We start from the raw sequence: 13,463 nt of genomic DNA on the forward strand, positions 1-13,463 counted from the left end.
GGCTTCTGCTGTACGTGTCAGGGAGTCACATCCTGTTTTGGGGGGGGTTGGTGCAAGTTAGTTCATGGAGTTTCCTGATTGAGATGCAGAGACGAGGCAGCCATATTTCATTTCTCACCCGAACCTGACGGCGGCGAGGATGAATTCAAAATGAGTCGTCACGAGGACGGCAAGCGGAAAGAGGGGACCGGGGACGGAGACAGTGACGAAGCCTACATTTGCTGCTGTTGCCGTGGCAACCAGGCAGCGGCAGAAGATCTACATGAGGAGTGGGCAAACTTTGCCACTCTAGGCCCAAACTGGACTTTTTTTTTTTTTTTTAGGAGACGGATGGGCCAGGAGATGATGTAAAAAAAAAAAAAAAAAGTATGCATGAAACAGTTTTATTCATTACCTAGTTAGCCAAAACAAATTCAATTATAACTAATTGACCAATGACTAATAACTGAAAAATATTTAATGCATTTTTTTCCTTTTTATTTCAACAGATAAATTAACAAAATAATATGAGGAATACAAAAAATATTTGAAATGTACATGTAATATTACTACATTTCCTATTTCTGTTTCATATATAATAAACTGATCAATAATATTGTGAAAAGGTTAAATGTTTATACAAAATGGTATATTTGACAATTTTTTCCTTATTCACAATAAATAAAATATATTTTTATATTATTCACAATAAAACTACGGTAGCTCATTTTCTTTAGCTAGATTAATAGAAATGAGAAAATAAATGAAAAATTGATAAATACAAATAAAATAAAAAAATAACACTTTAATAAAGCAATTTTACGGAGAAAACCAACGACATTAATGCAGCAAATATTACGGTACGCTTGATAATGTAAGTACTGTGAGGCCAAACGTCAACCAACCCCCTCCACTTTCCCTTCCACCTCCATCCCTTCCTCTCTCTCCCTCTCACTTTTTTGCCGTCAACCCCTCCTGACCGCTGGCACGCTGCTGCTGCTGCTGATGTCACGGTTGCCACGGAGACGGCAGCCTCCCATCAACGAGGCGGTGCGGGTCAGGGGGAAAGGTAACTACAGGCCACTGGCGTTAACGGTTCCCCTCTTTTGCATGCCTGACGCATCGGCATGCAAAACATCAGAGAGGAGGGGGGAAAAAAGCGAAATAGAGAATTCCTGGATTCATTTTTGCAAACGTGAGTTTTGGGTCGACTGCTTTTGGGGTTGATGACTCATGTTCCCGACCATCTCATTTTCATAAAATTGTTGTTGTGAACACCTAAAAGACTACAAGTCCAAGTGTTTATTACGTAAACGACTTGGATTGAGTCCGATTAAAAAACTGTTTTTATATTTTGCCTTTATTTTTAGCATACATGGTAAATGTGTTAAAAAAAAAAATGGGAAGAGGACCTTAAAGAATAATTGCTTATTAAATCGCAAGCACAACAAAATAAATACAAATTCACACGGTGTGTGGTGTGAGGGTGCGTCCACGGTCTTTCATGCCTAGGGCGACTCTGACTAGCAGGATTTTAGCGTACACAGCAGCTCTAAATAAAAGTGTCTCAAAGGTAAAAAGGGTAGACAGTAGAGTAAAGTAAGTCCGCCGTTAAATAATGCAGACGGTTATGACGAGTCGGCCTTTCTCCCCCGTGTGCAGCGGATCAGCTGGCAGCACCGCTGGATTAAAATAAATCCTCCGGCATGTGCGCGCACCAAACGAGGAGGAAGAAATGCACTATTTTTTTTTGCTGCATATCAAATCAGAGGTCTAATTTTGGGCGTCTTCCAGCTCCAAAACCACGTCTTAATACAACCGCTATTATGTCGCAATGATAGAAACCATCCATTTCCCTGACCGCTTATTCCTCACAAAGGTCGCGGGGAGGCGCTGGAGCCTATCCCGGCTGCCTCCGGGTAGTAGGCGGGGTACACCCTGAACTGGTTGGCAGCCAATCGCAGGGCACACAGAGACGAACAACCAGTCGCACTCAATCACACCTTGGGACAATTTTTAGAGTGTTCAATTAAGCTGCAATGCATGTCTTTGGAACGTGGGAGGAAACCCACACAGGCACGGGGAGAACATGCAAACTCCACCCAGAAAGGCTGAAGCCCGGACTCAATCTCACGTCCTCTGCACTGGGAGGCGGACGTGCTAACCAGTCAGCCACCGTGCCGCCATGATAGAAACCATTAATACTAAAATAAAAATGATAAGAGTGAGCAACTGTGCCACACACAACAAGATTTATATAACATGACTACAATTTTAAATAAATAAAACACATCATACTCATACTCAAGTGTGCAAAATAATTGATAAAAAATTAAAATTCTTTGAAAATGGGCGCTTTCCCTGTATGACTTTCATTTATATATACTGTACGTATATGACGAGTGACTCGACTTAAAGAGTTTTTCATTTTTGAAGAACTGTTAAAAAAGTATTCAAAAAAGAAGCCTGACCTGTTTATTGCCAGTCCCGGCTAACGTTTACTGTCAAATTTAAAAAACTAAGAGAATTGCATGTGTAATTAAAACAGCTACATAACACTTGGCTTTAAAGTTAGCTAGCTTAATGCTAACATATATCGGAAAAAACACTGCCAGGCTATCCAATAGCATCGGTGTAGCAGTGTTATAAAGTAGGGCCAGAGCGGATATGGATTTTTTGAGGCCGATGCCAGTTCCGATATTTGACAGTTGAAAATTGGTGAAGTGAAAAGTGGTAACCGATTAATTTGAAAAATGTATTATTTTTTTGGTCCATTAACGCTTACCACAATAAAGATATTACATTTGTCATTTTTTTGCTGATTTAAATAAAACGGGGTGGCAGTGGGGGGTGGGCGGTTATTAATGTCAATATATTTCTCTTGTGTTGCAATGTGTTAATGTGTAAAAAAATATATATAATAATTTTGCATAAATTGGCTGCTTTTTGTCGATTTCAAAAGAGCTAATATCGACCGATTTAACATATATTTGAACACAACTGGAGCAACACGCAGACACAAACACAAATACTTATAGGCTATTGCATTATTGCAGTTTAGTAAGTTAGTTGTGAAACCTTCCTTGGTGTGTGTGTCTCTCTATGTCTGAATTACTGCCTCTAGGGGGCGGAGGCACGCACGCCAGAAGGAGCAGCACAATGTCCATTGAACGGAAGCAAAAAGTGTGGTAAAAATTGTTTCATTTCTTTACATTCTGTTTACGTATGTCATAAGTGTATGATTTCAGAAAGTACAAAACTATGGTATTTTTGTTGGTAGTTTTTTTTAGGGGCGTTGGAGTGGATTAATGCAAGTTCCATTCATTTCAATGGGCAAACTTTTTTTTTCTTCTGCTCAAATAGTGAAATTGGCATCGGCCTCAAAAAATCCATATTGGTCAGACCCCACTTCTGATTGTGTTTAGGCCTTGCTGACCTTGACCACCTACCACGCGGCACCTCACCTGGATCATGTAGAGCTGGGCGATGCGGTACTCCTCCACACTCATGGGCATGGGGATGCGGTACTCCTTGATCAGCATGGTGGAGGGTGGGGTGGGGTTGGAGTGGGGCTAAGGTGAAGACTGACAGGGAAAAGTGGGGACGGGAAGAAAGCAGGGGAAGAGGGGGGGGGAGGGAGAAACTCGGGTTTCCTACGAGCGAGGCGTCAAATCAGCCACTCCGACGTCCTCATGGATGGCTCCTGTAAGGGGGGGAAGAGATTTAGATCCCATCAGAAAAATATTTGAAAACGCTCAAATAGCACGGCTCACAGTGAGCTGTGCTCCGTATGCGCTCCCTTCTCCATCCAGCATAAGCGCTTTCCTTGATAAACTTCTCTACTTATACTCGGGGTCGATGCCTAGCGTGTGTGTGAGGTCCTCACAAGCGTCCCTGGACCTTGGGCTCCGTCACATGGGGGGGGGGGGGGGGGGGGGGCATTCAGCAATAAGAGGGATTAGAGTTTTAGTGGGGAGCATTGCGTAATATTCTCAGAGCACCCCCCTCAACAATTGCACAAATAGCCGCTTTGAAGCAAGCACGCGCTGGGCACAAGGCGAGGGTGGTGCTTGTGCATACGCAACGTGTGGGTGGCACGAGTTAGGTAGGATGCACGGTGGATATAAAAAGTCTACACACCCCTGTACCAAAGGTAGGGAGTAAAAAAAAAAAAAAAAGATCATCAGGAAAATAAATCATCAAGAAAATAAAGAAGAAAGGGGCACTTAAGTACATTAACAAAGTATTTGTACTTGTGCATGTTTACCGGGGTCCATTTTTTTGGGACGATTAAGCACGCGCGAGTTAAGAACGAGCGACCTACACGTCCAAATGTGACTCGCAAGCATTGCATAAGCTTAACATCCACCCATTCCTGAGCATGTTTCCCTGGCGGCAGGCCCATAATCGCCGTGCTAATAGGCCCACCGCGTTATTTATCCGGCAAACAAAGGCCAGCTTTGGTGCTGGCACCTGGAGTTGCACGGGAGGGGGGGGGGGGGGGGGGGGGCTACTCTTACGTGTCCTAAGTGGATGCCTCACACCACTTAAGCTTGCGGGCACATGCAGACAAGCAAGTGCTAACCAAATGGACTACATTGGTGCCTTGAGATAAAGTAGAAGAAGTAGATAAAGAAGAGAATTTATTGATTTAGGCGACAGGCCAATTATGTCAGAACTTTTAATTGGCCCAAAACTTAGGTAGAGAGGATTAATTGGTTGCCAACTATGAACTTTTTAAGATTATACAACACAATTATTTATTGCAAATATATTTTCGCACCCCAAAGCGAGCTCGTGGACCCCCAGTGAGCATCCTGAGTGGGCACAAAGCATGACTTGAGCTCACAAGCGAGCGCTTACCTTACTTGACTACTGTACCTGTTTTTGGGGAATGACATCATCGGCACTTTGCAGGGGACGAAAAAAAAATACATACAAAAATCCGAACAGGATGACATATTTTTTGCTGAAAATAACTGTCCACTTGGGACAAGCCGGGATAAAAGTAGGCTAGCGGAAGGGGCCGCAAGGAAAGCCCGCGGCACTAAAACCCGAGAGGTCTCAAGACCAAGGAGGCTCCATTTAGCAGGGAAGGTCGCAGGGTTTGGGAGCCCTAACCTCATTGTTATGACGTGCAATTTCATCTCAACTTTATCATAACATCTCGTTTACTCGGCACAAGGCATAAACCCGGAAAAGAACATTTTTATTCAGCTGAGAGAAGAGATTCAGTTCAGATTCATTGTAAATTAATTTGTGGACCCCAAGATAAAGCCCGTGGTGCCCAGTTTGACAACCACTGCCCTAATCTACACGTGCAATCTCCTGCTACAGCAGCACAACAAATCGCTCAACACAAGCGGCCCTTTGTGCAGTAAATCCGTTTCTCCCACTTTCCAATGGAGCCCAATACAGATGCGAGGCCTGTAACACTCCAGAGCGTGAGCGCTGCGCTTGACCCAGAAAAAAAAAAACACTCACACACACACACACACACACACACACACACACAACACACGGAGGGTAAAAATAGCTCCGTCACAATAATCTGAGCATACGCAAGCAGAACGCCTGACGTTGTTTGCTAGGAGAATATGCTGGTCCAGTTCTAAAAATAGCTCCCCCTGGAGGCAGTGACGCAAGAGCGGCGCAAAAAAAAAAAAAAAGCAGGAGGCGAGGATCCCGTTGGCACTCGACTAAGGATGGCCGCGAGCACAGTGTTGCAACTGCTCGCCGCATCTGGGCCGCCTTCTTAGAAACGCTGCCATCCATTCGAGGCAATTGGTGATGCGCTTGCCACAGATCAAAATGAATATTTCATGAATCATGGAATAATCCTTTAATAACTTGATCATTTAAATTTTATAATAATTGTGGCATTAAAAAAATAAAAACATTCCTGCCCTGATGAATACCCCCCCCCCTTCCCTTTGACTTCCAAGCTCTCCTCCTTCCATCTGACATTCCCGCTTAGACAGGCAGCGGAAAAAGTTGGCGTGCCTAAAATACGCTGGATCACTTTCACAAGGCGTTCCCTCCGCACGACAAGTGGGGGGGGGACAAATCAGGCCGTAGCCACCGACGAGACGAGACGACAACAGTCACGGCCAGACACAACTGTCCATTGGGTTGATGCGCTTATCCAGCCGTCCGGTTAAAATGTCACATGGCTTACCATAATACATTGTGTGTGAGTGCAAGTGTGTGTGTGCGTGTGTGTGTGTGTGTGTGTGTGTGTGGGTGTGTGTGTGTGTGTGTGTAGACAATTGTTGCAATTAAGAGGGGATATGACAAGACACATACAGACTAGCTGGTAATGGACATATTTGATTGGAGCTAAACAAACGCCAGCACCAGTCCACTCACTTCAGTGACCAATCAAAAACAACGCTCGGAAACCTTTCTCTTGCAAATTTGCAATACTTTTCAAATAAAATGACAACTTATATCTTTTAAAATGTTGACCCCCATAGGAATGACAACTTTTTTTTCAAATAAGTATTTTTACAAAATTTTTACTTTTTCACTTTTTTTATCCAGATATTTTTCTTCTTTTTTCTCTATCAGACATACCTTAAATTCTTACTTAATTATTATCATTACTACTTAATTACTTCAATGGCGTTTTTTCACACACAACTTTTTCACGTAAAATCTGACTTTATGGGGGGTAAAAATTTGACTTTTTTTTTTTCAAACAACATTACAATTAATGTTTTTTTTTTTATTATTATTTTATTTTAAAATTACTTGTTTATAAAATCAATTTTTACTTTTTTTCCCCCTGTAAAAATAATAATTAAAAAAATCCAGGTAAAATTAAGACTTTTTTTCTATACAACTTTAAGGTAAAAGTACATCTTTTTATACAGGAAAATTATAGCATTACAACTTTTATTATGTAAAATTAGTTTATACACTTTCACATAAAATTACAACTTCAAAAAAGTCAGTAAAATAAAAAAAAAATTCCACGTTAAATGTGACTTCTTAACATAAGATTCTACCTTTTCAGGTAAAATAACGTTTTTCACATAAAATTATGTCACATAAGCTTTTTTGCCGGTAAAATGTTTTTACTTATTTCACAGAAAATTTGGCCTTTTTCCCATGAAATATCACAACTCTTAATTTTTTTTCATGTTAAAATATATGTTAAAAAAAAAAAAAAAAAGTAAATTAAGACAATTCATGTAAAATTATAATTTGTCAAGGTATAAAAAAAAAAGATTTCACTTCAAAATTTTACTTTTGTCAAGCTAAGTTATAATGTTTTTTAGGTCAAAATTTCAACTTTTTCCATATTATATTGCAACCTTTTTCTCTGAAAAAAACTGACGAGAATTGTTTTTTCTTAAGGAATATTCATCTAGTACGATGACGTTTATCTTCAATAAAGCGGCGACTATGCCTGCAAAGTAACGCTCTAAGGCACAGGACAGGTGGAGCAAGGGCGGGGGGGGGGGGGGGAGAAGAAGAACAGGACGAAGAAGTAGAAGAAGACGAAGAAGAAGCTTGTGGGATGCGCAACCTGCCCTTGTTCTTTAGTCATTGTTGCCGTACGAAGGGGATGAGCTAAAAATACCCCCAACACCCTCTGAGCATCTTCTCCATTGTGTTCCTCCTCCTCCTCCTCATCTTCCTCCTCATCTTCCTCCTACTGTAAGACTTAAAAACAGCTCTCGTTTGTATGTGGCTAAACTTCTGCTCTCAAGAAATGCTAAATATGGTATACATGCTATGCTACCATGCTAAAATGTATGAGGACATCTCTCGCAGCATTTAAGGGAGCCATTGTTGTCTCAGCCTGGCTGGCGCTCATCGGCCTTGCTGAAAAGGGGCCCGTCGCCTACCACGTTTTCACCCCGCGTCCCAAATTAGATGACCTTATATGCAAATGACACTCGGATTAATCAGTTACGCGACAGGGTTAAACAAGGATCTCCCACGCTGCGCAGCCATTACATAACTCGCTGAGGGGCCAGGGGGTCCGATAACGGAAAAAGCGTGGCTACGCTGTCATTTGGAACAGACCATTAGTTAATTCATTCAGCCCACAGGCCGACAGGAAATGCTTTTTGTTGCTCTTTACTTTTCCTTCACAATAAAACCTTGTGTGAGAGCAATGTCTTCACATTAGATGCTGTTGGTGAAAAAAACTCAACAAAATGTTGCCAAAACTGGCGACGACATGAATCCTTGAGACTTTTGCCTTGAGGATTTTTTTTCTAACTGTCCAAAAATCCTGGAAATGATCATCAAATTTTGCCGCCATGTTCCGCCCACATTGGACATCATAAGTACAAAATGTATGAGTTATTTTCAAAGCCCATGTAACGCATTTGATGGGAAATTTGCCCCTGCCAACATGGCCGCCACGTAGGCAAAGCAGTTAGCCATGCTGCTATAGCTAATCTGTGATAAAGGCTGGGCAATTCATCAAAATGTAATCATGATTTTGATTTTGGTTTCTCGCGATCTGAAAAACCTCATGATTAAAGAAAACCGATGTGCCGAACAATGCGGTGTGTATGCAAGTTCCCAATGTTGTGAAAGTACCCTGAATGCATCCCTGCTATTTGTGCAAGTGTGCGCTGTTGTGTGATTCTGCCCTCTCCCTGCACTGCATTAAACTGTTTAATGACACAACAGTTGGAGTTTTCTGTTAGACTAAACACACAACAAAAATAATTACACGCATTGTAGTTTTAAATACAAGACATTGGTTTGTTTTTAAAGCAACACCAATGCTTTTTTTCCTCTTAAGTAAAAAAAAAAAAACAACAACAACACCAATGCTAATGCTAAATTCAATGTTAAATCCTATTGGCATGCTCGAGGGAAATTAGCAAAAAATTCACGCAAAAGCTGTACGAACACGTACAGATAGGTAATATAACAATTTTCAAAGGCATATATTTTTCCCCATCTGTGGAAAACAAGTAATATTAAAAGAAATCAACCGCAACTTTCTTCTTCTACTTGTGTGTACTCCATGAGTGCATGGCACCACACTGCCCCTAAGAGGCCAATACGCGCATAGGAAGAAGAACCTGTATTTATATGTATTATTTATTATTAGTATTATTTTATTTTGTTACTAAATTATTATCTGGCTGTCTTTTGAAGTAAAGTTAAATTTTCAAAGATTCAAGGAATGTTGATTCATTTCCACATGATACGGCACAAAATACGATACCCGAGGTCCCAGGTTAGCTCACGAGGTCCTAAGACTTGTGAAGATAAAGTTAGAGCAACAACATAAGATCAAATAAATACGATAAAGAGATGAGGGCTTGAATCAAAATGTGTGTAAAGATGCAATGCAGCAAAGGTGTGGCTGCAGCAGAATGAAAATCGAAAGACTTGAATTTCACAAACATGATATGTACAAGGTCATTTTGTACTTGACAAACAGAATAGTGTTAAAAAGTGTTCAGTGTGAAGGATAAACGGGCATGAGGCTGTAATAGTAGTTTTGAGTAGTTGAGTTTTGGCAGTTGAAGAAGTACTGCAAGTTTTTAAAACAATGAATAACAGGATTCCAGAAGTGGTTGTTTTTTTTTTTTTTTTTTTTGGAAGGAGCACAGTAACTCCTAACCTGACGGGCGCACATTCTAAATTGACTTGCAAAGTAAATATTCATCCCACTCAATTTCACTCTATTATTGATAAACGGGCTGAAGTGTGGAGCAGAAGTCAGCAATGAAAAATATTCAACAGTTATTATAAGAAAAAAAAAAACATCTGCAAATTGACTGATTGCAATTGCGCGACTGGATGAAAATTTTAGATCCGCGGTCTCAAATTTTAGGGGCAAACTTATAATAATTGTCATTATTTAGCATTATTTCAATATCAATCATAATAATTGTGATTCATATTTATTTTATAATTGCCCAGCATTATCTCTGAATGTGACGCATTATGCTACTCCAATGAACGGCAATAGACCAATCAGAGGCCAGTATTTTTGCGGCGTTATTGCCAGGCTGGAGTTCATGACGACTGTTTATGGAAAACCGTGCGGATTCCCGGCCTAATTTAAGCTCATGATGACGTTGAATTATTAAAATGAGTACAAAATTAGCGATACGAGGGTCCTAACGTTAAGCCTTTTTGGCTGGTGGCCCAAGGAGCCGTTTTTGTGGTGGCGCTGACACAACTGCCAGTGATTAATGCAGATTCATGTATTGCTTGTGTTTGTTAAATAAATAAATAAATAATAATAATAATAATAATCACAATATGGAGGGGGCAAAAAAAACACACGCACAAAAATGTTGGCGTTGTTTTGAGAGCCATAACTGATGAAAGCCATTTTAATTCATTTAAACTGGGGAAAACTGTTTAAGTTGAGTCTTCTGACTTCAACCGATAAAGAAATGTAGCAGCGTACATCAAGCACGTGCTCGTTTGCTGAGCTTATTGCAAGAACCACTAAACACGAATCGCAATCTGCCAACCTTACGAGGCGAAATGTTAACGCCCGAGGCCAAAACGCATTCTCCTTCCCTGCCCCTGAATCCGCTCCATCATCGCTTGAAGGGGAGGGTGGACATGGTTGCCATGGAGACACAAGAGGGGGCTCGCTGGCTGCTCATTGGCCGGCGAGATGGGAGTCGAGAGTGACGAGGGAAGCGGAGCCCGCTAGCACAAACGGGGGGCCGGATTCTCATTCTCGCTGCTACTCCTGTAGCACGGAAACGCTACGCCCCAAAAAAATGATTTCAATCATCGTTTTTTAAAAAAGGAAAATGTCAAGGGAAAGCGTTAAACAAAAACATTACATGATCGTATAAAGATTTAACATCTCAAACTGTTTTCTTTTTAGGAAAGTGCAACATCAACAGTCTTGTCTCTTTAAATACAATTAACCATTTTAATGACTGATTAAAAATGACTCAAAACAAACTGAAAAAAAGACCAAAAGAACATTTATTATCTCCGCACACTCTTTTTAGGGAAGTGCAGCATCAAATGTGTCTTCTTTTCTTGGAAAGGAATGATTTTTACGACTTATTTAAAATGAAACCAAAAACTGCTAAGATGAGACTGAAAGATGAGCAAAATAAGTGCAACATCCTTAGTTTGTCCTCTTTTGAGGAACTGAACAATTTTAATCAAGTTTAAAATTAATTTGTTTTTAAATGCTAGCAGTAAATTCTCCATTAAAGGAGATATTAAATAAATATTGAATAATATAAAACATCTTGTAGTTCTCTTTGATGAAAGTGCAACACAAATCTTCTGTTTTTTAGGAAACAAACGTTTTTTTTTTCAATGATCAAAAATTTTATATATTTGATAACTCAAAATATTTTTATTTTTTGGGAATTGAACAGGGAAAAAAAGTATAGTTTTTTTTTTAATGCTATCATCAATTTTGTGTTAAATGAAAGACTGTCAAAATAAATACATAATAACATACACTAGCTTAAATCTTTTCTTTTTAGGAAAGCACAAGATGAGTAGTTAGTCATCTGCAGGGGTTGAAAATAGTAACACACAACACACAAACTATTTCCTGAAATAAAAAATTGTCGCAAAAAGAAATACTCAAATAAAACAGGTACCTGAAATATTTACTACTGAGTAGTAAGAACACTAAAGTAACTATTTGTACTTGGCTACTTCTACCGCTGATATTTAAACATAACATACACACACACACTGTCAGTCATGTACTATATTAACCAAAGACACGTCCTGATTTGCATACACACAAATTAGGACATGACTTTGGCTTTTGTATTTTACGCAAACGAGTTGGCGGGAAGTCACACTGTGATTGTTTTGCATCGCCTTGGATGGCAGGCGTCATCCTGAATAAAATAGATGACAATTAATTATTTTTATTTATTTTTTAAGCCTTAGTTATAAGTTCATTAACCTTCTTTCTGGTCTGGAGGCTAGCAGCTAATGTTTTTTTTTTTTTTTTGCTAACACTAACACTTTTTTTTTCAAGTTTACGATTTTACTTGGTGACATCGAAGCAAGACGAACACGTTGTTCATCAGCGGATATTCACGGTCATGTCACAAAGACGAGCGTACACTGCGAAGCTTGCGATTGAAAAATATCAATGAATGAGTCATTCATCGCGGAACGATTGTGAACATACACATTTGTTACTCTAATAACCTCATCTGTGCCCACAGGCTCAATATAAGCATAACAAAAAGCTTAGGTCGCCTGATACGTTTGAAAACTGCCACCACCTCAGTAGATTTCAAGAACATTTAATACAAAAAAAACTAGGGGTGGGAATCTTTGAATGTCTCACGATTCGATTCCGATTTTTTGGGGTGTGCGATTCAATTCAGAATTGATTTTCGATTAGGAACGATTTTTTAATCACAATGATTTGATTGACAATGATTTTTACTTCAATTTATAGATGTTCAAAGAATGGTAATTATCTACTCCACTCTGACTCGCTAATGCTAATTAGTGCGCTACTCAAAACAACTTTTATTGGAATAACTTGATTGTGACTTTTCCTTTCTACTCTCTAATGTGGCTACAACTTAACAGTGTATCAGACCGCGTGGAACCACACTGCCCCTTAGTGGCCAAATCGGGTACAACATGAACAGCGCTCCCAATAAAGGCACGCACAAACAAAGGGAAGACAGTATAAAATAATTTAAATAAAATAGATTTGGGGACATTTAAAATCGATTCTGAATTGTACTAAATGAAAATCGCGATTGTTATGAGAATCGATTTTTTGGCACACCCCTGAAAAATACATTTTAAAAAAAACGTGTCACGACCAGATATACCGCTTGAAACATTATTTCGCAGTCACTTACTTGTGGATTATGAGGTTAGAGGAGACGCAAGTAGCAGGACAGGTAACCCGCCCACCCCCCTCCCCCATTGTCAGGGAGCGGCAGTGCTGCGCAAATACAGTAGTGATGTCATCAAAAATATGGAAAAAAGTCATCTTTATGGTATTAGTAAGAATTGGGCCGCCCCATGAAAGACATGCACCCCCTCCTAAAGTCTGAGGTCTGGGGACGGGCCTGCCCTATAAAGCAAAAAGGGAGAAGGGAATGAGCGAGTGATTCCCAACAGTCTCTCTCTCACTCTTGCTGACCATAAAAGGCCATTTTGTCCTTTTCTTTCATTGAGGTCATGTTCTTCTTTTCTGCGGAACATCTTGTGACTTTTTATCACCTTTTCTTATCAGGCCAAAGCCTATAAAACCAGCTATCGCTCCGACACGCACATACACGTTACACTTTGAACACTTTTGCCTGAAAAACGTGCACTAAAGTAACAAGGACTTCCCAACAAAAGTGTGTAGTATGAGGGCAGCAGATGGGGGAGGTGGTTTTATTGTTAGCCCACGTCACAGTCAGTCCAGTGGAAAAAAAGAAGAAGCGAAGGGTAGGTCTGAACAATTTCATGAAATAACTCAATTGCGATTTAGATTTGTTTTTCAAAAACACATTTTCAGGGCAATATTCACT

General features: G+C 40.0%; 1 protein-coding gene across 11 annotated transcripts in view; it reads right to left on the reverse strand.

The window, feature by feature from the left end:
- Positions 1–13,463, reverse strand: part of LOC147173391 (membrane-associated phosphatidylinositol transfer protein 2-like) — a 48,298-nt gene that overhangs the window by 26,662 nt on the left and 8,173 nt on the right. For 10 of the 11 annotated variants that reach the window (XM_086075074.1, XM_086075075.1, XM_086075082.1 and 7 more), the window contains exon 2: positions 3,444–3,682. In XM_086075074.1, the coding sequence (XP_085931200.1) occupies positions 3,444–3,521 (78 nt within the window). In that variant the 5' untranslated portion in view covers positions 3,522–3,682. Of the gene's footprint in view, positions 1–3,443; positions 3,683–3,752; positions 3,781–13,463 lie in introns of those variants that run through there. The other variant, XM_086075073.1, reaches the window with a different exon arrangement.

This window comes from Leptonotus elevatus, chromosome 5 (genome assembly GCF_054856555.1).
Source record: "Leptonotus elevatus isolate MCC_2025b chromosome 5, RoL_Lele_1.0, whole genome shotgun sequence".
Classification (NCBI taxonomy): Eukaryota; Metazoa; Chordata; class Actinopteri; order Syngnathiformes; family Syngnathidae; genus Leptonotus; species Leptonotus elevatus.